Source organism: Podarcis pityusensis, assembly GCF_964106645.2.
Source record: "Podarcis pityusensis genome assembly, chromosome: 8".
In the NCBI taxonomy this organism is placed as follows: Eukaryota; Metazoa; Chordata; class Lepidosauria; order Squamata; family Lacertidae; genus Podarcis; species Podarcis pityusensis.
This window is the reverse complement of record NC_138033.1, coordinates 80,291,803-80,315,547: the sequence shown is the minus strand read 5'-3', so window position 1 is coordinate 80,315,547 and position 23,745 is coordinate 80,291,803. Positions and strand designations below refer to the sequence as shown.

General features: G+C 46.5%; 1 protein-coding gene across 4 annotated transcripts in view; it reads left to right on the top strand.

Moving 5' to 3' along the window:
* The window catches only part of CROCC (ciliary rootlet coiled-coil, rootletin), a 66,100-nt gene that overhangs the window by 14,227 nt on the left and 28,128 nt on the right, over positions 1-23,745 (top strand). The window contains exons 7-17 of one of the 4 annotated variants that reach the window (XM_081017282.1): positions 1,888-2,053; positions 3,231-3,337; positions 7,065-7,292; positions 8,723-8,819; positions 11,374-11,478; positions 12,233-12,454; positions 14,449-14,648; positions 15,612-15,794; positions 18,150-18,294; positions 20,109-20,255; positions 22,061-22,291. In XM_081017282.1, the coding sequence (XP_080873408.1) occupies positions 1,888-2,053; positions 3,231-3,337; positions 7,065-7,292; positions 8,723-8,819; positions 11,374-11,478; positions 12,233-12,454; positions 14,449-14,648; positions 15,612-15,794; positions 18,150-18,294; positions 20,109-20,255; positions 22,061-22,291 (1,831 nt within the window). Of the gene's footprint in view, positions 1-1,705; positions 2,054-3,230; positions 3,338-4,723; positions 4,879-7,064; positions 7,293-8,722; positions 8,820-11,373; positions 11,479-12,232; positions 12,455-14,448; positions 14,649-15,611; positions 15,795-18,149; positions 18,295-20,108; positions 20,256-22,060; positions 22,292-23,745 lie in introns of those variants that run through there. The other 3 variants (XM_081017279.1, XM_081017280.1, XM_081017281.1) reach the window with 3 other exon arrangements.

Sequence of the window (23,745 nt, the reverse complement as noted above, 5' to 3'; positions counted from 1 at the left end):
TACCATAAATACGCGTGCCAACTGAATCTATTATCATATCCTTCCAAATCTAACAAATCTGTGTTTTCTAATTTCATCCATTCTTTCAACCAACATATACATGATGCTTCATAGTATAACCTCAAGTCTGGCAGGGCAAAGCCTCCCCTCTCTTTTAAATCTGTTAACAACTTAAATTTTATTCTCGGCTTTTTGCCCTGCCAGATGTATCTTGAAATTACTTTTTGCCATTCTTGAAATATTGCTACTCCTTTAATTATTGGAATTGCTTGGAACAGAAACAACATTTTCGGTAACACACTCATCTTAATCGTTGCAATTCTTCCCCAAAATGATAATTTCATTCTGCCCCACACCTCTAAATCTCGTTTAACTTTATTCCATACTGGTACATAGTTATTTTGAAACAAATCAATATTCCTGGAAGTCAATACAATTCCTAAATATTTCACTTTCTTTACCACCTCAATCTCTGTCTGTTGCTGTATTCTTTCACTAATTTCTTGGTCTATGTTTCTCACCATTATTTTGGTTTTTTTCTTATTCAGTTTAAACCCTGCCACCTGTCCAAATTCTTCCATTTCTTTAAATACTTCTTTAGTACTCTCTATAGGATCTTATATCATTATAACCAAGTCATCAGCATGCGCCTTTACTTTATATTGATTACGGCCAACCGATACCCCTTTTATCTGTTCATTGTTTCTTATTGAACTTAATAAGACTTCCAGGACCGATATGAATAGCAACGGTGATAGAGGACACCCTTGTCTTGTACCCTTGGTTATTGCAATATTTTCCGTTATTATATTATTGACAATTAATTTTGCTCTTTGTTCTGAATATATTGCTTTTATACCATTTAGAAAAGATTGGCCCATATCCATCACTTCTAAGTTTTTTAACATAAATTCCCAAGAAATATTATCAAAGGCTTTCTCCGCATCCACAAAAATTAACATTGCTTGTTTATCCTTCCTGTTAGTCAGATATTCCATTATATCAATTATATTTCTTATGTTTTCTTTCATCTGTCTACCAGGAAGGAAACCTACTTGATCCTTCTGTATCATTTCCTTTAAAATTCTTTTCATCCTATTTGCCAAAATGTTTGCGAACATTTTGTAATCATTATTCAATAATGAGATCGGCCTGTAATTCAATAAACCATTTCCATTCTTTTATAAAAAGTTTGCTTTCTTGATTTCTTACTCTTCCGGTAAGTTTTGCCATTTCTGCATATTCCATAAGTTTTTGTATCCATTCTTCCTTTGCTGGGACTTCTGCATTTTTCAAGTTTTGGGCAAGTAACAGTCTTGCCGCTGTAGTCGTGTCCATGAATAAAAATAGATTTCTCACCCTTTTCCTATGCATCTGCAGGGAGGCACATAGATAGATGATAGATAGATAGATAGATAGATAGATAGATAGATAGTTGTTTAGTCGTGTCCGACTCTTCGTGACCCCATGGACCAGAGCATGCCAGGCACTCCTGTCTTCCACTGCCTCCCGCAGTTTGGTCAAACTCATGTTGGTAGCTTTGAGAACACTGTCCAACCACCTTGTCCTCTGTTGTCCCCTTCTCCTTGTGCCCTCCATCTTTCCCAACATCAGGGTCTTTTCCAGGGAGTCTTCTCTTCTCATGAGGTGGCCAAAGTATTGGAGTCTCAGCTTCAGGATCTGTCCTTCCAGTGAGCACTCAGGGCTGATTTCCTTCAGAATGGAGAGGTTTGATCTTCTTGCAGTCCATGGGACTCTCAAGAGTCTCCTCCAGCACCAGAATTCAAAAGCATCAATTCTTTGGTGTATATATATATTTATATATATATACACATACACGTACCAAATAGACCTGCCTCCTTACCTGCTGCCCCTTGTCATCTGCAGGAGCACAAGCCTTGCCCAGGTCAATGCCATGCTGAGGGAGCAGCTGGACCAGGCGAACACAGCCAACCAGGCCCTCAGTGAGGACATTCGTAAGCTGACGGCTGACTGGACCAAGGCCCGGGATGAGCTGGAGCAGCGGGAGGTGGACTGGAGGCGAGAGGAGGAGGTCTGGGGCACGGGAGAACCTGGGGCTGGCGTGGGGGGCTTGAGGCAGGGGGCAGGTTTGGGGAGGGATGGAAAGCGGTCTGAGAAGAGGCAGAGGGATGCCAGAGCACAGAGCCTGTCCTCGGTGCCTTCATCGCCTCTGGTGAAAAGGGTTTGGCAGGTTTTGAAATGGGGGGGGCGGGGAGAGGAATGCAAATGGGTAAAACTGATGGTAATTGCAGCCAGACAGGTTATAGCGAGCAATTGGAAAAATACAGAAGAGCTAGGGGTGAACCAATGGAGGAAAAAACCCTAATAATATTATAATTTTATAAGATACATAGAATGAAAGGGTTTAAGGTCAGTGAGAAAGAGGAGGATTGGTTTGAGAAGATATTGAATTATTAGAGTAGGTTTGAACAATTTGGGGCAATTAAAATTTTAAAGGGATGCCAGTGGCGCTGTGGGTTAGACCACAGAGCTTAGGACTTGCCAATCAGAAGGTCGGCGGTTTGAATCCCCACGACGGGGTGAGCTCCCGTTGCTCGGTCCCTGCTCCTGCCCACCTAGCAGTTCAAAAGCATGTCAAAGTGCAAGTAGATAAACCGCTCCGGCGGGAAGGTAAACAGCGTTTCTGTGCGCTCCTCTGGTTCGCCAGAAGGGGCTTAGTCATGCTGGCCACATGACCCGGAATCTGTACGCCGGCTCCCTTGGCCAGTAAAGGGAAATGAGTGCCGCAACCCCAGAGTCGGCCACGACTGGACCTAATGATCAGGGGTCCCTTTACCTTTAAAATGTTAAAAGTTAAATAAACCTTGTGGAAGGAGGAGTATACATATGATTAGAAGTGTACATCTGATTAATATATGAAGTGTACATATAGAAGTGTACATATGATTAATTTGAATATGTTGTTACTGAATATAATTTAATATTATTGAATATGTATATTATTGAATATTGTATACCCAATGTATCAGCCGCCTGGGGGGTTTCACTGTTTGTGTTTTGGTGGCTGGTAAAAAATAAAAATTAATTTAAAAAAAAATGAAACGAGGGGGGAGCTTGCGGGACCTGCCACCTTGCGAAGCCGGCTGCCTGCCCCCCTGACTGCTGACTTTTTGTGGGCTGGCACTGCAGAAGCGCTTTCTTGTTGCCGGCACTGTCCTCAGCCTGCGGCGTCTCCTTCTCCCTTTCAGACCTTCAACACGTACTTCCGCAACGAGCACAGCCGGCTGCTCACCCTCTGGCGGCAAGTGGTGGGGTTCAGGAGGCACTTTGGGGAGATGAAGACCACGATGGAAAGGTCAGCCCTCAGAACAGCAACCTTGGCCACAGCCCCAAACCTGGGCCTGTCCACACTGCCCAGCCTCAAGCTGCTGTTGTTACTGCGCCCAGTGCCGGATTTACATACAGTGGTGCCTCGCAAGACGAAATTAATCCGTTCCGCGAGTCTCTTCGTCTTGCGGTTTTTTCGTCTTGCGAAGCACGGCTATTAGCGGCTTAGCGGCTATTAGCGGCTTAGCAGCTATTAATGGCTATTAGCGGCTATTAACGGCTATTAACGGCTTAGCGGCTATTAACGGCTTAGCGGCTTTAAGAAAAAGGAAACAAACTCGCAAGAACTCGCAAGACGTTTCGTCTTGCGAAGCAAGCCCATAGGGAAATTCGTCTTGCGGAACGACTCAAAAAACGCAAAACCCTTTCGTCTAGCGAGTTTTTCGTCTTGTGAGGCATTTGTCTTGCGGGGCACCACTGTATAAGCTAAACAAGCTATAGCTTATGGCCCCACTCTCTCGGGGCCCCCCAAAAAAATTGAAGGAAAAAACCCTGGATGGATATTTCCAAAAATATAGGATAAAAAACAAATAAAATAAAACCTACATACAGCAGCAGTGTTTTGTGTTGTGTAGGCTCCTATGATGTAAGTAATGGGCCCCACCTGCTGGCCTGTTCCCTAAAACTGGAGTCAGCAACCTTTTTCAGCCAGGGGCTGGTCCACTATCCCTCAGACCATGTGGTTGGCCGGACTATATTTTGAAAAAATAATAATGAACGAATTCCTATGCCCCACAAATAACCCAGAGATGCATTTTAAATAAAAGGACACATTCTGATTCCTGGACTGTCCGCGGGCCAGATTGAGAAGGCGATTGGGCCGCATCCAGCCCCCGGGCCTTAGGTTGCCTCTCCCTGCCCTAAAATATCACTGGTTTGCTCATTTCTATACATAGGGTGCCTACATTCTGCATGTACTGGTTGCATGGCAACATGTGCAAATGACTTTAGATATCTATTAGGTCCATAAATTACCATACAGTGTATACTGAACACACACACAAAAATGACAATTTGTTGTTGACAAAGGACATCTGGACCAATAAGGGGCCCCATTACCTTCAGTAGCTTAGGGCCTCATCAAACCTAAACCCGGCTCTGTCTGTGCTTGGAGACTGTGTTATGGGACATTTCCAAAAACAGCCACTGAGAAAACTGGGCAGATCTGTGTATAAATGAAAAGTTATACAAATCGGCTTGATTCTGCCCTTTTAAAATGTGGTGGGGTTTTTTTTGGGGGGGGGGGTGTTACTGGTTTGTTGTTTTCATTTTGATTAGACAAGTACCTTGGGAGTCGAAACAGAATCCATTCCAGAAGGCCGTTCGACTTCCAAAACATTCAAAACCAAAGCGCATCTTCTGATTGGCTGCAGGAAGCTCCTGCAGCCAATCAGAAGCCCCGTTGGATGTTCAGCTTCCAAAAACAGTTTGCAAACTGGAACAATCACTTCCGAGTTTGCGACACTTGGGAGCCAAAACGTTCGGGAGCCAAGGCGTCCGAGATCCAAGGTGTGACTGTATATATTTTTGTGGTTTTATATTTTGTTTTTGTTCTGTGAACCGCCCTGAGACCTCCAGGTACAGGGTGGTATATGAATTCAATAAATAATAATAAAATAATAATTTGCACAAAAATATACTAATTGATTAAATCGAGCAGATGTCCCTCTCAGTGCTTTTTTTGTGTGTGTGTGGAATGTTTATTCCCTTGTCTGCTCGTCATTTTGTAGGGGCAGGAAGTGACTGAGCATTTTCCCCAGCCATTTGAAAACCATGCTAGATCAGCATACCACATGAGGTCTAGAAACCTGAACTAAATGGTAACTGTGAATCGTAAGAAGCTCGGAGCACAGTTTTAAGTGCACTTTTGGTGGTGGTGCCTGCGCAGTGGCTCGTGAGGAGGAGGTGCATGTTGTTGCTTGCATTGCTCTCTCTTTTTGAAATAATTTTTCTTTGATTTTACAAATACAAATTTATAACATTCCAAATGCATATCCATATACTATAGAGATTACTCTGAATCTCAAGACTTCCACCCCATCCCCTCCATGGGTCCTAGTGTCAACATTTACAGCTGCATATTATTCCATATTCTATATTTTAAATCATATTATCCATAGTATTTGTTACATTACAAGTGGGTTTCAAATCCTGCTAATGTTTCTATTTGCCTGCAGGGGTCTCCTAGATAAATTATAAACATTTTCCCATTCTTTTAAAAAAAAATTGTCCTCTTGGTTTGTGAGTTTTTCAGTCAGCTTTGCCATTTCAATGTAGTCCATCAGCTTAGCTTGCCATTTCTCTCTCCTTTGTCTTCTTTCTATATCTGGAGAGCCAGTGTGGTGTAATGGTTAAGAGCGGTAGTCTGGTAATCTGGGAAACCGGGTTCGCGTCTCCGCTCCTCCACCTGCAGCTGCTGGGTGACCTTGGGCCAGTCATACTTCTTTGAAGTCTCTCAGCCCCACTCACCTCACAGAGTGTTTGTTGTGGGGGAGGAAGGGAAAGGAGATTGTTAGCCGCTTTGAGACTCCTTAAAGGGAGTGAAAGGCGGGATATCAAATCCAAACTCTTCTTCTCTTCTTCTTCTTCTTCTTTCTATATCTGGGCTAGTAGCATCTGAGCGGCTGTTGTCCCAGACATAAAAAGTATTTTCTGCTCCTTTGCGATGTCGGTACAGTCATACCTCGGGTTAAAGTCGCTTCAGGTTGAGCGCTTTCAGGTTACGCTCCGCGGCGACCCGGAAGTAACGGAACACATTACTTCTGGGTTTCGCCGCTTGTGCATGCGCAGACGCTCAAAATGACGGCATGCGCAGAAGCGGCGAATCACGACGTGCAGATGCGGGTTACGTTCTGCTCAGGATGCGAACGGAGCTCCGGAACGGATCCCATTCACATCCAGAGATACCACTGTACTTAACGTATTTTTCGCTCTATAAGACGCACCAGACCATAAGACACACCTAGTTTTTGGAAGAAGAAAACAAGAAAACAAATATTCCGAATCTCAGAAGGTTATGGGATAGCTGCGTGCAGCCTCTCCCGGGCAAAGGGAGCCTTCATTCCCCTGCCCAGGCGAGGCTCCCCCAAGAGCCATGCTCCCTTTAAAGAGCGCGCGGAGTGTGTGTGCGGCTCTTGAGGGTTTTCCCCGAGGAAAATTATTCTCTTGTTGAACAAGGGCTGCCCTTTTCCCTCCTCGGGAAAAAGCCCCGAAGAGCCGCACACATGCTCCAGCGGCTCTTTAAAGGTAGCGCTGAGCAGAGCCTCCCGACTGCATTTGCTCCATGAGACGCACACACATTTCCCCTTACAGTGGTGCCTCGCAAGACGAAATTAATCCGTTCCGCGAGTCTCTTCGTCTTGCGGTTTTTTCGTCTTGCGAAGCAACCCTATTAGCGGCTTAGCGGCTTAGCGGCTTAGCGGCTATTAACGGCTTAGCGGCTTTAAGAAAAAGGAAACAAACTCGCAAGAACTCGCAAGACATTTTGTCTTGCGAAGCAAGCCCATAGGGAAATTCATCTTGCGGAACGACTCAAAAAACGCAAAACCCTTTCGTCTAGCGAGTTTTTCGTCTTGCGAGGCACCACTGTACTTTTTAGAAAGGGAAAAGTGCGTCTTATAGAGCGAAAAATAGGGGTATATTGTTACTTGCATTTCTCTCCCCTGAGCAACTCCTCTTGCTCCCTGTCTCGGCAGGGACCTCTCTGAGCTGGGCCACGAACTCTCCCGCTCCAGCCGCACGGTCCACGCTGCCTGCCTGAACCTGAGCAGCAACCTGCGCCTGTCAGAGAGCAGCACCGGCGCCACCCTGGAGAAGCAGGCGCTGCTGATGGCGCAGCTGGAGGAGCAGCTGAAGGACAAGGTCCGTGACATGATCCAGCTGCAGGTCCGCTGCGACATGGAGAAGGCCGAGCTGGGCAACAGGTACCAGGGAGGGGGGAATGGTTGGGGGAGGCAGGTTTAGCACCTGACAGGGGAGCCTGCTCTGGCCTCCAGCATGGCCTGTGGTCGGGGTAGGAGGAACCAGGCAGAGGGTCTTCTCAGTGGTGGCACCCGCCCTGTGGAACGCCCTCCCATCAGATGTCAAGGAAATAAACAGCTACAGTAGTACCTCAGGTTACAAGCACCTCAGGTTACAAACACTTCGGGTTATAGGCTCCGCTAACCTGGAAGTAGTACCTCAGGTTAAGAACTTTGCCCCAGGATTAGAACAGAAATTGCGCGGCGGCGGCAGGAGGCCCCATTAGCTAAAGTGGTACCTCAGGTTAAGAACGTTTCAGGTTAAGAACGGACCTCCGGAACGAATTAAGTACTTAACCCTAGGTACCACTGTATCTGACTTTTAGAAGACGTCTGAAGGCAGCCCTGTTTAGGGAAGTTTTTAATGTCTGGTGTTTTGTTGCATCATTATTATTATTGTTGTTGTTGTTGTTATTATTATTATTATTATTATTATTATTATTATTATTATTATTTCTGTTGGGAGCCACCCAGAGTGGCTGGGGGAAACAAACAAACAAATATTATTTATACCCTGCCCATCTGGCTGGGCTTTCCCAGCCACTCTGGGTAGCTTCCAAGACATAAAAACACAATAAAATAAAACCTTTTTGATACAGGGCTGTCTTCATTTTTATTTTTTTTAATGATATTTATTAAGGTTTCAAAAAAAAAAAAAAAGATTACATAGATAAGAAGAAAAGAAAAAAAAGAAAAAATACAAAATACAGAAAAAAGATAAAAAACACTTAAAAACAAATCAATCTTTCCATGCCTTACATTTCATTTCCTTGCTTCCCTGACCTCCTCACACCTCCCTTTTGTGTATTCCAGTTCAATTAGTTAATTCAGCAATTCTTTTCCCTCTTTGTTTTTGTCTTAATCCTTTAACTTAATATATTATAACTTTAGGTTCTCACCTGTTAACAATCCATTTTTACATACACCTTTATAACATTGCTGCTAACTCCACTTAACTTCATTCTGACATCATTCTAACATTCATTAATTTTGTAGTATTTCTGTAAATAGTCTTTAAATTTCTTCCAATCTTCTTCCACCGACTCTTCTCCCTGGTCTCGGATTCTGCCTGTCATTTCCGCCAGATACAGGGCTGTCTTCAGATGCCTTTCAACCACTGAGCTATGGCCTCCCCCCCCCCCCGAAATGTTCCTCACTCTTTGCATGTGGGGTTTCTGCTGAGGAACTTGGCTCAGGCGCAGGGCCCATCTGCTTTGCCTGCAAGAGGACTACTTCCGAAGCTCTCCCATGCCCCGCAAGGCCAGAAAGGACCCCCGAGTGCCCCCACTGGCCCAGAACTGACCACTGAGTCCTTCTCTTCCCTTGCCCTCCAGGATCAACGAAGTCACGTCCAGCCTGGAGCGCTTGAAAGGCCAGAACGCGGAGAAGACCAAGGCAATGGAGGCGCTGACCCAGAAGCTGGAGAGTTTGGTGAGAGGAGGCAGCTGGGTTTTGGGGGAGGAGGAGGATGGAGTGCATTGGGTGGCCCTCAAGAAGCAGCAGCTCATAGAATCATAGAATCATAGAATCATAGAGTTGGAAGAGACCACAAGGGCCATTGAGTCCAACCCCCTGCCAAGCAGGAAACACCATCAGAGCACTCCTGACATATGGTTGTCAAGCCTCTGCTTAAAGACCTCCAAAGAAGGAGACTCCACCACACTCCTTGGCAGCAAATTCCACTGTCGAACAGCTCTTACTGTCAGGAAGTTCTTCCTAATGTTTAGGTGGAATCTTCTTTCTTGTAGTTTGGATCCATTGCTCCGTTTCCGCTTCTCTGGAGCAGCGGAAAACAACCTTTCTCCCTCCTCTATGTGACATCCTTTTATATATTTGAACATGGCTATCATATCACCCCTTAACCTCCTCTTCTCCAGGCTAAACATGCCCAGCTCCCTTAGCCGTTCCTCATAAGGCATCGTTTCCAGGCCTTGACCATTTTGGTTGCCCTCCTCTGGACACGTTCCAGCTCTCCAGACCCCGCTAACCCAGAAATAGTACCTCGGGTTAAGAACTTTGCTTCAGGATGAGAACAAAAATTGCGGCAGCGGGAAGCCCCATTAGCTAAAGTGGTGCTTCAGTTTCAGGTTAAGAACAGTTTCAGGTTAAGAACGGACCTCCGGAACGAATTAAGTACTTAACCCGAGGTACCACTGTATATGTAGGGTTTGGTGTCAGCGTTGCTTAGCTGTTCACTTGTGTTCCTTTGGTGGTGAGAGAGGTTGGGGTTGGCCTAGGGTATGGTTGTTCATTTGTGGCTGGCTGTGGTGGTCTTCGTTTTCATGTGTGAGTGGGGTGGGTGGGTGTTTTGGATCAGGTTAGCCATATTGATTTGCATGTCGTTGGTGGATTTTTGTCGTTGTCTTGTTGGGCTGTGTATGTGATAAAGGGGAGCCATACCGGGGTGAAGGTGTCTTCTTCTATATTGAGATGTTTAAAAAGGGAAGAGAGAGAGAGAGAGAGTGTTTTCCTAAGCTTTTCTTCCCTTTTCCCAACTCCTCTCTGCTCTGCCTCCTTTGAGAACAACGGTAAATTTCCTCGTCCCCTTTTGGTGTCTGTGTACATTATGGTCTAATCTTCTTCCATACTTCCCACTCGAGTCCCGCTTCATTTGAGCTTTGCCATGGATGAAAAACTGGGGGGTGGAACCAGAGGGAGGAGATTTATTAATGCTTAAAGCCCTTCCGACCCTGCCTGGGTGAATCATAGAGTTGTAGAACTGCAGAGGGAACCCCAAGGGTCATCCAGTCCAACCCCCTGCAATGCAGGAATCGCAGCCGAAGGCTCTCTGACAGACATCAATCCAGCCAAACTCTGCTAAAAAACTTCCCATGAAGGAGAGTCCACCACCTGTTCCACGGCCGGACTGCTCTGACCCTCAGAACGTTCTTCCTCATGTTGATTCGGAATTTCCTTTCTCGTATTTTGAATTTGGTGGTTTTGGGTGCTCCCCTCTCTGTAGCAGCTGAAAACACGTTTGCTCCATCTTTGGGGCACCCAGCATAGCTGTCAATGTTTCCCTTTTTTAAAGGGAAATTCCCTTATTCCAAATAGGATTCCTCGCAAGAAAAGAGGAAAGTTGACAGCTATGGCACCCAGCAGGTTAAGGATTCATCCCTGGTAAGTAGAACCAGGTATGGCTGGGAAGGACTGAAACTCTGGGGAGCTGCTGTTTAGCCAGTGTAGACGACACTGAGGCAGGTGGCCTCTGTTCCTTTGTTTCTTTGTTTTGTTTGGTTTTGTTTAATTTTTTTTAAAAAATTATAATATAAATTTTATTAGTATTTTCCACACAACAATACGAAAAATATTGAAAAATAACAATACACAAAACACAAAAACCAACATTCAAAAAACAAAAAAGCAAATCCATATCTTACAAGTTAATAATATAAACACTAAAAAGAAAAACAAACATTGACTTCTACCAATCCCACAGCACCTCCTTTATCTCTCATTGTGTCTTCCTGTTTTCCTTATCATCTCTATCCTAACATCTAGATATAAATCTCTCTTTCTTATCCTTTCACTTCACAAGGTTATTCCAGACTCAGCCAGATTTCTTCCCTCGAACCTTGACTTTTAAGGTATTCATTTAGGCACTCCCAATCTTTTTTTACTTCACTTTTTGGTTTTTGTCTGTCAATTTGGCTAATTCTAAATATTCTGAAAGCTTACATAACCACTCTCCCCTAGTGGGTAACTGATTCCCTTTCCAATACTTAGCCACCAGTATTCTTGCTGCAGGCATCGCGTATAAGAAAAAGTTAGTTTTGTCTTTTGGAATATCATCGTTTAAAATTCCTAAAAGGAATGCCTCTGGCCTTTTACTATATGATATTCTTAGTATTTTCTTTATTTCTTTGTGGATCCTCTGTTCCTTTGAGTTCCCTCCAAGCTGCCTCCCTCCAAATGTCCAGCAGCCAGAACCTGGCAGAGAGTCCTTCTTGCTTTGCTGATCGTCCTGCCCCATGTCTGCTTCCAGGAAGCCTCTCGTGCACAGGAACAGGCTGCGGCGGAGGCTGAGGAGGTGGAAGCCCTGCGGACAGAATCTGAGTTGCTGCAGCAGACCCTGCGCGACCTTGCTCAGGTACAGGGCAGAGGACCCCCATTGTCCCTTTCGTGGCATCTGACTCATCTCTTTTGAAGCTGAGATATAATAATAATAATAATAATAATAATAATAATAATAATAATAATAATTTATTACAGTGGCACCTCTGGATGTGAGCGTTCCGGAGCCGCATTCGCACCCAGAAGCGAATGCAACCCGCGGGTCTGCGGGTCGCCGCTTCTGCGCATGACATCATTTTGACCGTCTGCGCATGCATGAGCGGCGAAACCCGGAAGTAACGCGCTCTGCTACTTCTGGGTCGCCGCAGCATGCAACCCGAAAATACCTATCCTGAAGCTACTTCAACCCGAAGTATGACTGTATTTATACCCCGCCCATCTGACTGGGTCTCCCCAGCCACTCTGGGCAGCTTCCAACCAAATATCAAAAACAATACAGCGTCAGACATTAAAAACTAACCCTAACCCTAAAGAGGGCTGCCTTCAGGTGTCTTTTAAAAGTAAAATAGTTGATTATTGCCTTGACGTCTGGTGGGAGGGCGTTCCACAGGGCAAGCACCACTACCGAGAAGGCCCTCTGCCTGGTTCCCTGTAACCTCACTTCTCACAGCGAGGGAACCACCAGAAGGCCCTCGGTGCTGTATCTCAGTGTCCGGGCTGGATGATGGGGGTGGAAATGCTCCTTCAGGTATACAGGTATACAGGTATGCAGGGGAGGGGGCACTTCTGCCTGGTCCCACTGTGATTTTTAATTTTTGTTCTCCCCGTAGGCTGTGATCTCCGACGCGGACAGTGCCATCCACCTCCCGGCCACGGAAACCTCAGACAGCGACGCCACCGGGCTCAGCCTGCGGGGCTTGTCCTCCAGCTTCCGGACGCCCTCCCCGCTGCGCCGTTCCTCCCCCCACCGCCGCAGCCTGTCCCCCATCTTCCCTGACTCCACGCTGGCGGTGGTGCAGTCGGCCCTGCAGAAGCGCCAGCTGCAGCTTCAGGTAAGGGAGGAGGGGGGCGTCCGATTCCCACCCCACAGCCCCAATCACCCCAAAGGCCAGGGAGGCAGGTGGTGCACTTGGGGGAAGAAGGCCCTTGCCAAAATCCTGAGCAGGCCCGCTTCATAGAAGGGAGCGCGGGAGAGGATAATAATAATAATTTTGCCACAGCCTCTCTGGGCCGCTTGCAACATATATAAAAACATAATAAAACACTGAATATTGAAAAGCTCCCCTAAACAGTGTTTGTCTCACTCAAGATTGGACCATGATTCTATATCTCCTTGCTGACATTGATAAGTATGTGACCTGGTGTGTAGCACTTTTTGCAACTGCCGCCAGGAAAATTAGAAAAAATTATATAGCCGAGATAGCTATCAACTGCAAAGGAGATGAATTTATTTGACCCCATCTACACCAAGCTGTATCTTTCTCACTAAACTTTGTACATAATTGTCTATATTGTATTATATAATATTGCTGTTAATATATGAGTGGCCCCACGGTGATTTTAGCTTATAAATCTTATTGCCAAATGTTTCAATTTATATATTAAAGAGTTTCTATAGTTTTGTGCAGATTAGGTCAGGTTTTGACAATGTAAATGTTTTAAGTTTTTGTGTCAAACTAGTATATATTTTATTGAATGACATTGTATACATTGCAGCAGCCTTTGGCTATAAGCAATAAACTTGACTGACTGACACTCAAGATTGGGGGCGGGAAGGGGAGAGAGGAGTTCCTAACTGCAAGGGAAGAGGCCACCCCCAAAAAGGCATCGCTCACTCTCCCTGTGTGAGAGCAGGAATACAAACTGGGCTTCTGCCCTGTCTAGAACATGCAAATATCCTTAGTTGGTCTCGTTTTCCGTAACTTATTCTGATTCTTGTCACCCAGATCAGGGACAACTGTTTTCCAAATGGCATCCGGCCTCTCAGCTCTGGTTCTGCAGGCTTAGTTGGCAGCCTCGTCACTTGCCATGATGTGGTGGGGCTAATAACTTGGTTTTAGGAAAGACACAGGGGACACGGGTGGCACTGTGGTCTAAACCACTGAGCCTCTTGGGCTTGCCACTCAGAAGGTCAACGGTTCAAATCCCCGTGATGGGGTGAGCTCCCATTGCTCTGTCCCAGCTCCTGCCAACCTAACAGTTTGAAAGCACACCAGTGCAAGTAGATAAATAGGTACTGCTCTGGCAGGAAGGTAAACGGCTTTTCCGTGCGCCCTGGTTTCCGTCACGGTGTTCCGTTGTGCCAGAAGCGGTTTAGTCATGCTGGCCACATGACCTGGAAAGCTGTCTGTGGACAAACACTGGCTCCTTCAGCCTGAAAGTGAGATGAGCACCGCAACCCCATAGTCGCCTTTGACTGGACTTAACCGTCCAGGGGCCCTTTACCTTTTTACCTTTAGGAAAGACAGTCAGAAAGAGAGATTCTCAGGAGGCTTCCATAGAATTGTACAAGACAACAATAGATAGAGAAAGTAAACATGTACACAAAACATGTGCAACCAGAATGCAAGGCCGACAAGTAAGCCCTCCTTGCTAGCCTAAATTTACTACCGATTGTGTGTTTTGGTTGTTCTGCACAGTCTGTCAACTTGAGGAAACTGGAAACCGGAGTCCCAACAATCGTAGTATCCGTCTCTGCTGAACTGTGTTTATTGGTGCTTAGGTCATTTTAGACATCAGAGAAGTTTTTAATGTGTGACATCTTAGTATATTTTTGGTCTTTTGTTGGAAGCCGCCCGGAGTGGCTGGGGAAACCCAGCCAGATGGGCGGGGTACAAATAATAAATTATATTATTATTATTATTAACTGCTTCATATATGGTGGTGGTTCTCTGCTGTGCTGTGAGCTGCTCTCTGGGAGGGAAATACAGTGGTAACAACCCCAGCGATCAGAGTTCTCCTTTTCCTCATCTGGGCGTGGGCTTTGCCATCTGCCGGTCTGTTCCTGAGCCTGACGTTGCTGCTTGCTTTTACTTTTTACGCCCAGGACCTCCGGGGGAAATACGAGGCTGCGCAGGACCTTGTGTCATCCCTGAAGAGGCAGTTGGCAGAGAGCGACAACGAGCGCCGTTCCCTGGAGCAGAAGATCCTGCAGCTGAAGGGGGACCTGGACAGGATGTCGCAAGCCAAGGAGGACGCGGCTCACGATGCCAACCGCTTTCGGTCTTCCGCCGAACTGCTGGGCAGGTGAGGCACCTCGAATTGCCCTCTTGAAGGAAGCAAGGAGCACCAGGAAGGCAAGGAATGCCTTTGTGAAATTTCCCTACTGCCTCTCTGTCTGAGTGCCTGCCCTGGCTGTGTCTCCTTCCCAGAAGCCTCTGCTGAAAGGGCTTGTGTGTGTGTTGGCATTTAAGGACTGAACCCCACCCCCCTGCACAGAGGGGCAGCAGAACAACCTGCATCCGGAGGAGGCTTGTGTTTCTCTGTGTGAGTCAGCGCTCTGGGCTGCCTTCTTTGCAGTCCGGAGGAGTAATTCAGCACTGTGGTGTGGGAGCGGGGGGTCCCTCTCTCGGCCTCGGCCCTGTATACCTGAAGGAGAGTCTCTGCCCCCCAAAATTGGCTTCTTGTACTCCGCCTCTTGTTGCTGCATTGTTTTCCCAGTTATTTCTAATTCACATCCCTTTCCTTACAACAACAACAACAACAACAACAATTTATTATTTATACCCCGCCCATCTGGCTGAGTTTCCCCAGCCACTCTGGGCGGCTTCCAACAAAAGACCAAAAACACACTAAGATGTCACACATTAAAAACTTCTCTGATGTCTAAAATAACCTAAGCACCAATAAACACAGTTCAGCAGAGAAGGATACTACGATTGTTGGGACTCTGGTTTCCAGTTTCCTGAAGTCGACAGATTGTGCAGAACAACCAAAACACACAATGGGTAGTAAATTTAGGTTAACCTTATATTACCTTCTTTTCTTTTTCTTTTTGATTATTTTAAACTTATTGTCCTTAAGTGTTGGCTGTCCACTTGCCCATGTGACTCCCCCTCTTCTCAAGAGAGAGAGATGGTCATGGTTGTGAATGCACTGGGATGGAACAGCCTCAACGGCTGTTGTGGGAAGTTGATGGAATGGGCGCTGTCCTCTGCTCCCTTATTGTCCTCGCCCTGCTGTAGTGTCCCCCTCCTTTCTCCTCTCCAGCGAGAAGACGAACCTGGAAAAGAACCTGCAGCTGTTACAGCAGAAGCTGGAGGTCCTCCATCAGGAAAAGGAGAAACTGCAGCTGGCCAACAGCGACCTTCAGCGACAGCGTGATGGCCTGGAAGAGGAGAAAGAGGACATCTTAAAGGACCAGGAAAGGGCTTGGAAGGAAATTGAGCGGAGGTAAAGTGGGAGATTGGTGAGATTTTTTTCTTGGGCTAGGGTGTCCCCTTTCTTCAAGAGGGGCTGAAGCTGGTGTGGTCTCAGGCCCAGTTCTCTGGCGCTAGTTGGGGGACATCTTGCAGTGACACAGAGGCATGCTGGGAAAGTATGGAGTGTCCTTTAAAACACCAAGTCAAAAGCAGTGGACTCTGCAAAAGCATTGAATGTTGTCTGCCCAGGAATCATGATTTTTTTTGCCGTTAATATTTTTTATTGAAAGAATTGCAGTGATAAAGAAACAATGTGATGCAGAGAAAATAAAAATCGAGAAAATAAAAAGAACGGAAATTTGTAGAAAGAAACAGTGTGCAAAAATGCAATGTAATATACTCCCGTACATTCTTATGTAAAGAGATATGAGGTTATGTCTACATATGAGATTCAGAAGTAATACAAAACACAAGTGAGTGAGAAGATTAAATGTTTTATTCTAAACAGCAAGCAATATATACATACCAAACAAGCACCTCAATCTCCCACTTGGAAGCCCTCAGTCTACACGGCCCCATGGCCATCAGTCCGTGCACGAGATTCTCTCTTAAACTCTGCCCACAACCATCCGATTCACCTGTGTGGTTTGCCCAGCTGCTTACATACATTCATTAGCTGCCCAGTGCCTCACTTTCTTGAAACAATGTCCAACATCAAAGAAGGCACTCATCACTGTCACTTCCTTCCAACAGATTAGGACATTAAAGGCTGCTCTCAGCCATCAAAGAGCTTAACAAAAGATAGGGAAAAGGAAGGAACAGGGGGCAGGAAGGATAACCATGTCAGATCACTAACTCCTCAAAATACAAATATCTTCCGGATAGATTGCCCATACAGGTTATTATCCTAATACATATATAGATATGAATAGCCTGCTACATTCTGTAGAAACCCATTCCAAATGTCGTCGTATTTATCCAAAGCCTACATCTAATAAGCAGTCCGTTCATAAGTTGCGTGTGTTGTCGTGTTGCCAGTCCATTGACTGAAGGGGACCATATCTTTACTCTTCCAACTCATCAGTCTCAGTCTCTTGGCCACCGTTAGGGTGCCTTGTCCCATTGTTAACTTCCATGCAATAGGCATATAGTTCAAAAGAATATTCTCTGCTGAAAGTTTTAGCTTTATCTGTGCAGTCGTAGTTACACAGCCCATCACTTTCTCCCACAACTTAGCAAGCAGAGAACACTCTACAGACATGTTTCATGGAGGCATTGTCCTTGCCAAATCTCCACCATAGAGCTGTCTTCACCGGTCCTTTTTTTAAACGCCCTGGGAACCTGACTTGACAACAGGGTCTCTCTGTGAATATGCCACCTTTGTTCAACCCGAGGTAGAATGCCGTGGGGGTGAACGGCTGGCATCTTGTCTAGTGATTTCTTAAAAATCAGCGCTGGCACACCACAGGGATGTGTGATAAGTCCCTACCTGTATTCATTGTATACATACGATTGTGTATCATCTGACCTGTCTACTGCAATTATTAAGTTTGCAGATGACACCACCATAATGGGTTTAATAACAGGTGGAGATGAATCGGCGTATAGAGGGGAGGTACAGAAAATATCTACATGGTGCCTAGGGAACAACTTGCACCTTAATATCAGCAAGACAAAGGAGATGGTGTGGACTTTTGGAGGAAGAGAGGAGAACTAGCCCCGCTGTAAATCGGGGAAGGCTGTGTGGAGAGAGTCTCTTCCTTTAAATTCCTAGGAGTTTATCTCAATGAAGACCTTACTTGCAAAATCAATACAACCCAGGTGGTTAAGAAAGCCCAACAGAGACTCCATCTCCTCAGAGTATTGCGGAAGAACGGTGTCAATCAACATTTGATGATCTCCTTCTACCAGTCAACAATAGAAAGTGTCCTTTCATACTGCATCACGGTGTGGTACGCTGGTTTGACATCATCTGATAGGAAGTGCCTACAGAGGGTGGTGAATACAGCACAAGATATTATGGGCTGTCCCATGAATCCGCTGGATGAAATAGTGGAAGAATGTTGCCTCAGGAAAGTGAGAAAAATTCTCAGGGATGATTCACACCGTGGCCAGCACTTTCTTGATCTCCTACCCTCAGGCAGAAGATGTAGAAGCACAATTAGTCGCACCAACAGGGTAAAGAACAGCTTCTATCTGTGGGCTGAATGAAAAGATAACAACAGGGCAACTGACTTTCAGGTTTGGTGGGTGTGCGTCAGTAAACGAGGGGAATTAAGACTAAGAGAGCTGAGTGGGGGGTGCTCGTGTAATCTCACTGTATACAAGTTGTACAAGTGTCAATAAAGTATTTCAATTTCAATTTCTCCCCTCTTCTGTCTCCCAGTCGCAAGCAGCTGGAGCAGCTGGAAGCAAAGAAGTCCGGCCTGAAGAAGGAGCTTGTGCTGGTGAAGGAGGCCCTGAGCAAAGCCCTTCTGGAGAAGGAGGTCTCTCAGCATGAGAAGGCCGAGGGCGATGAAGCCCTGTCCAAGGCAAGGAGGCAGCTGCTGGGGAGGGAGAGATTTGCACACCCTGCTGAAATGTGTTGGGGGTCCAGAGGTAGCATTATTATCAATTTACGATGAGGTGGAACAGGCATCTCCAACCTGCGGCCCTCCAGATGTTTTGGCCTACAACTCCCATGATCCCTAGCTAACAGGACCAGTGGTCAGGGATGATGGGAATTGTAGTCCAGAACATCTGGAGGGCCAAAGGTTGGGGATGCCTGGGGTGGAAGGTTCGCTGGCTAGGAAGGACTCGCTCACAAATTTATTGACAGCTGCATGAATTATGATAGCTAGGAAACGGAAAGGGCAAGTAGAATATAAAATGGAAGGATGGTATAAAGAGGTGTGGGATATAGCTACTAATGATGAATTAACATTAAGGTAAGATGGGGACGTGGGTGGCACTGTGGGTTAAACCACAGAGCCTAGGACTTGCCGATCAGAAGGTCGGCGGTTCGAATCCCTGCGACGGGGTGAGCTCCCGTTGCTCGGTCCCTGCTCCTGCCAACCTAGCAGTTCGAAAGCACTTCAAAGTGCAAGTAGATAAATAGGTACCGCTCCAGCGGGAAGGTAAACGGCGTTTCCGTGCGCTGCTCTGGTTCGCCAGAAGCGGCTTAGTCATGCTGGCCACATGATCCGGAAGCTGTATGCCGGCTCCCTCGGCCAGTAAAGCGAGATGAGTGCCGCAACCCCAGAGTCGGCCACGACTGGACCTAATGGTCAGGGGTCTCTTTACCTTTAAGATGGGGAATATACAGGAGAAATGATTTCAAGGAGATATGGAAGGTGTTTGTAGAATTTGTACTGTTAAAACAGAAAGGGGTCAAACCATCACAAGAGGCATTGAAGTTATGGGAGGCTGGATAGTTATAACGGAATGGTCTCGGGGTGTGCGTGCACTTTTTATTCTTATTTATTTAGGATTATTAGTTTGTCAAAATAAAAAATAGTAAAATATGTTAGGGGAAGGCCGTGGGGGGGTGTTATTGGGATGTTTTTGCTTTTCTTTTTATTATGTATTCTGTGTTTGTATATTCTGATTTTATGTTGTAACTGCCCTGAGACCTGCAGGTATAGAGGGCTGTGAACTAACTAACTAACTAACTAACTAACTAATTTTGGCAGCCCACCCAGGTGCCTTTCAGTACCTCCAAAACAAGAAGTGCAATGAGGCTAAGGCTGCCCTCATGCCTGTGTTTGGGGATCCTGAGCATGCACCCCATCCTGCTTGCTTGAGACCATGAGGTGTGTCCTGCAGGATCAGGCCACAGGCAGCCTTCAGCCTGTCTTGGCAGCCTGCTTTGCTCCAGTCCCAGCAAGCAGGTGTTTCTCTAAAAAAAATATTATTTATTGAATTTAAATACCACCCTATACCTGGAGGTCTCAGAAAAGATCACAGTATATAAAATCAAAATAAGAACAATAACCCAATAACACCCTCCCCCAAAAAAGAACCACATTCTAAAAGTGCATAGGGTGTCAATCAGATCAACCAAAGGCCTGGTTAAAAAGCAACGCCTAAAGGTGTGTAATGAAAGCGCCAGACAAACTTCCCCGGGGAGAGCATTCCACAGACGGGGAGCCACTGCAGAGACGGCCCTGTTCTCGTGTTGCCACCCTCCAGACTTCTCGAGGAGGAGGCACACGAAGGAGGGTCTCAGAAGATGATCTCAGGGTCCAGGGAGGTTCATATGGAAGCTGAGCCACCAGGCCTTTGTGGGATGGCTCTTGCTTCTTGCAGGGGCCTGGGGTTAGCACCTGGGGTCACAGGCTCTTCTGCACCTCCTTTCCTGTCCCAGGCCGAGGCGAGCCGGGCTGAGCTGGAGCTGGCCTTGAGCCGCCTGAAGTCGGAGGAGTCCTCCTTGCGCGACTCGCTCTCCAAGATGAGTGCCCTCAACGAGGGGCTGGCACAGGATAAGATGGAGCTCAACCGGATAATCATCCAGGTACGAGGGAGCGGGGCTAGCGGCTGCAAAGAGGGAAGTGTGTCTTGTATTGTTTGCAAACTGAGAACATCCACATCTGAAGGATTTGTGCCAGAAGGAGGTGGCAGAGCGTAGGGTTTGTCAAGGAGTGGGAGAATGTCCGGAGGGCTTTGTCCATGACAGAGCAGAGGCAGGAAAAACAATTCCAGCACAGGAAGTACAATAGTTTTCGCTCCATAAGACACACTTTTTTCCTCCTAAAAAGTAAGGGGCAATGTCTGCGCATCTTATGGAGCAAATGCACTGGATGGCAGAGGGATCCCTTGGCTGCCGCTGCAGTCGCGAGCTGAGGGATGCCTCTGCAGCCGGAGCCATGGCTCCCGTCCGTCGCTCGCAGTAAAGCAAGCAGAGCAAGAGACACGCTCTGTGCAGTTCTTACTTTTCTTGCTTCAAAGCAAGAGCCGCAGAGAGCATGTTAGCGGCTCTTGCCCTGCTGGCTTTACAGCGAGGCAGGAGGAGGGACGCCCCTCCTCCCGCCTCGCCGTAAAGCCAGTAAAGCACCTGTCCCAGTGTCTCCTTTTCCTCTTCTTGCTCCAGCGTTGCCTCGCTTTACAGCGAGGCAGGAGGAGGGATGAGCAATCAAAGTGAGAGCTGTGCAAAGCAGGACAGAAGCCACGTAAACGGCTCTCGCTTTGCTTGCTTTAAAGCAAGAAAAACGAGAGCCGCTTACATGCTCTGTGCAGAATTTTTTTTCTCTTGTTTTCCTTAAAACTAGGTGCGTCTTATGGTGTGAAAAATATGGTACCTCCTTCCGGCTTGGGCATGAGGTCCAGCACTGCTTTGCCCATAATTATTTGGGATAGCAGATGTTGCAGGTGTTAATATTTCACAGTTTGAAGTGACTGGAAGCGCAAGACCTGACTCCTTTTGGAAGGAATCATTGTCCAGGCGCATAAAAATATTATTCAAACTTTTGCTTGCCGAACTCTTTTAAAAACAGAGCATAAGCATTAAAGATACATCCAAAAAAATCCATTACTGTACATTATCTTGTTCTGTCCAGCACAGGTTCATCGTCTTCTTAGAAATAAAAGATTTAAAAGATCCAAATTGTGTCTCTTCCCCCATCCCAGCCTCAGTTGGCCTTAGGCCAGGCATAGGCAAACTCAGCCCTTCAGATGTTTTGGGACTACAACTCCCATGATCCCTAGCTAACAGGACCAGTGATCAGGGATGAAGGGAATTGTAGTCTCAAAACGTCTGGAGGGCCGGGTTTGCCTATGCCAGCCTTAGGCTAATGCATCTCTTGGAGAGTCATTGGCGTGCATAGTTTAGAAAAACTTAACAGCCTCCACCCTTTCAAGATGGCGAATTTGCAACTCAATACCTTTATCACATGATTAAAGTTTCACTCTCCAAAACAATCAGCAGTTACTCATTACCCCATTAAGGAGCTCAGAGTCCTTTAGAAAACAACACTGGAAAAAACCCCAATGTTAGCAACCCTTCAGCAATGCACATTTAGCTGTTTTCCATTTCAAAACTTCGTTACTACACATCCATTTTCCATTTCTGTGTGAATTAAATCTATTATAAACGGTGTGTGTGTGTGTGTGTGTTTGGCTTTTCCAAAGTATACAGTCATGCCAACGATGGCAAAACAACTTTCTGTGAGAGGTGCCCTATTGTGTATATACATGTGTGGTTTTGGGGTGGGGGGGTGGGGAGAAAGTCAGAACAGCTTTCTCCCCGCTCAGCATCCTGTGTGCTGAGTAACCCTCACTGCCATCCTCCTGCTTTCTCCCTCCCCACCCTTCTGGGCTCAGCTAGAAGAAGAGAAGGCTTCTCTCTTGGGGAAGAAGCAGGAAGTGGAGCAGGAGAAAGCCACGATCCGGGACGAGTTAGTGCGGCTGGAGCAGGAGAAACTGGACCTGGACACAGAGCGCCACGGATTGGGCCACTCCCTGCAGGCTGTGGAGCAGAGCCGGGCGACGCTGGAGCAGGAGGTGCTGGTTCTGCAGAAGGAGAGGGGGCAACTCCAGGAGCAGCTGGGACAGGTGAGGGGCAGCACTGGCAGGCAGGGATGGAGGGCCCTTTGTCCCGTTATGAGAAAAAACTGCTCCCTTTCCCTCATCCAAGAGCCTGTATAGAGTCCTTAAGTGGGTTGCCTATTGGTAGGATGAAATAACAGATGCCAACCAGAGTATATTGAGAAGCAAAGCAACTAGTAAGCCTGATCTTTATTCAAGGAACTGTTGCAACAGGGTCCCCACTCACCACACGCAGGAGGGAGGAGGAACCCTGAGCAATGGTGTGCAAGCCCATATATAGACTTTTGAAATTGCCCACCCTGTAGCCCAAGACCACCCCCAAAAACATCATACATACATCACAGAAGGAGGCGGTCTACAGCAGAAATCCTGTCTGCCAGGATACCTGGTAATGGTCGCTGATTGCATTACATGGGCATCCTGGCCATTCTTCTGTGATGGTTAATACTTTAGTTCCTGAATCCAAGTCACAGGCTCACCCTATTCATTCACAACTACACCCTCAAGATAGGATTTGTAAGCAAAAAGACGATGGGAAGGCTTTCCTCATTTGCCTCCCTTCCTGCAGAGGAATATTTGAGGTCACTGGGAGAGTCAAAATGGCTCCAGGATTGCTCTCCCATACTATTTCAGACACATGGTTCATATATTTAGATATGTGTGCGTTTGTGAATATTTATTCTATATTTGAGACCTTAAAATTCTTATAACAGTCAAGAGCGGTAGTCTCGTAATCTGGTGAACCGGGTTCGATTCCCCGCTCCTCCACATGCAGCTGCTGGGTGACCTTGGGCTAGTCACACTTCTCTGAAGTCTCTCAGCCTCACTCACCTCGCAGAGGGGAGGAAGGGAAAGGAGAATTTTAGCCGCTTTGAGACTCCTTCGGGTAGTGATAAAGCGGGATATCAAATCCAAACTTCTTCTTCTTCTTCTTCGTCCTCCTGCTGCTGCTCTGTCTGCAATTCACTTTTCTAAAGTTCAAAGCAAATTGTCCTGCAAGACTGGGACACAGCTACTTAGTGCAAGCTAGCTGATCATTGCGATGTCTGAGTTGCTGGTCACTCCTCACAAGACTTCCACTACTTTGATGATGGTGGTGATTTATTAGACCTATATTTCACCCATCGCAAGATGTTAGGGAGGCTCACAAGAATGTAATGTTCAGCTGCAAGAGAGCTCACAACTGAGATCTTGGGAGCAGACCTTTGCAGAAGGTGGGTTGCTCAGGTCTTCATAACACAGAGCTTGCAAAGCTAATGTTTTCTGATATTCGCAGCCAAATCTGAGATCTGCTGAGCTGACAGTGGCTGAATGGTTTTTGTTACAGGGCTGAGGTTGGCATCATAAACACCAGGCTCTTGAGTTGGTGCTTCTGGGTAGAGGGGCTGGGGGAACAGCCAAGGGGGCATCTAAGTGATGTCTAAGCTGCCACCCTCCCACCTTCCTTCCCTCCCTCCCTC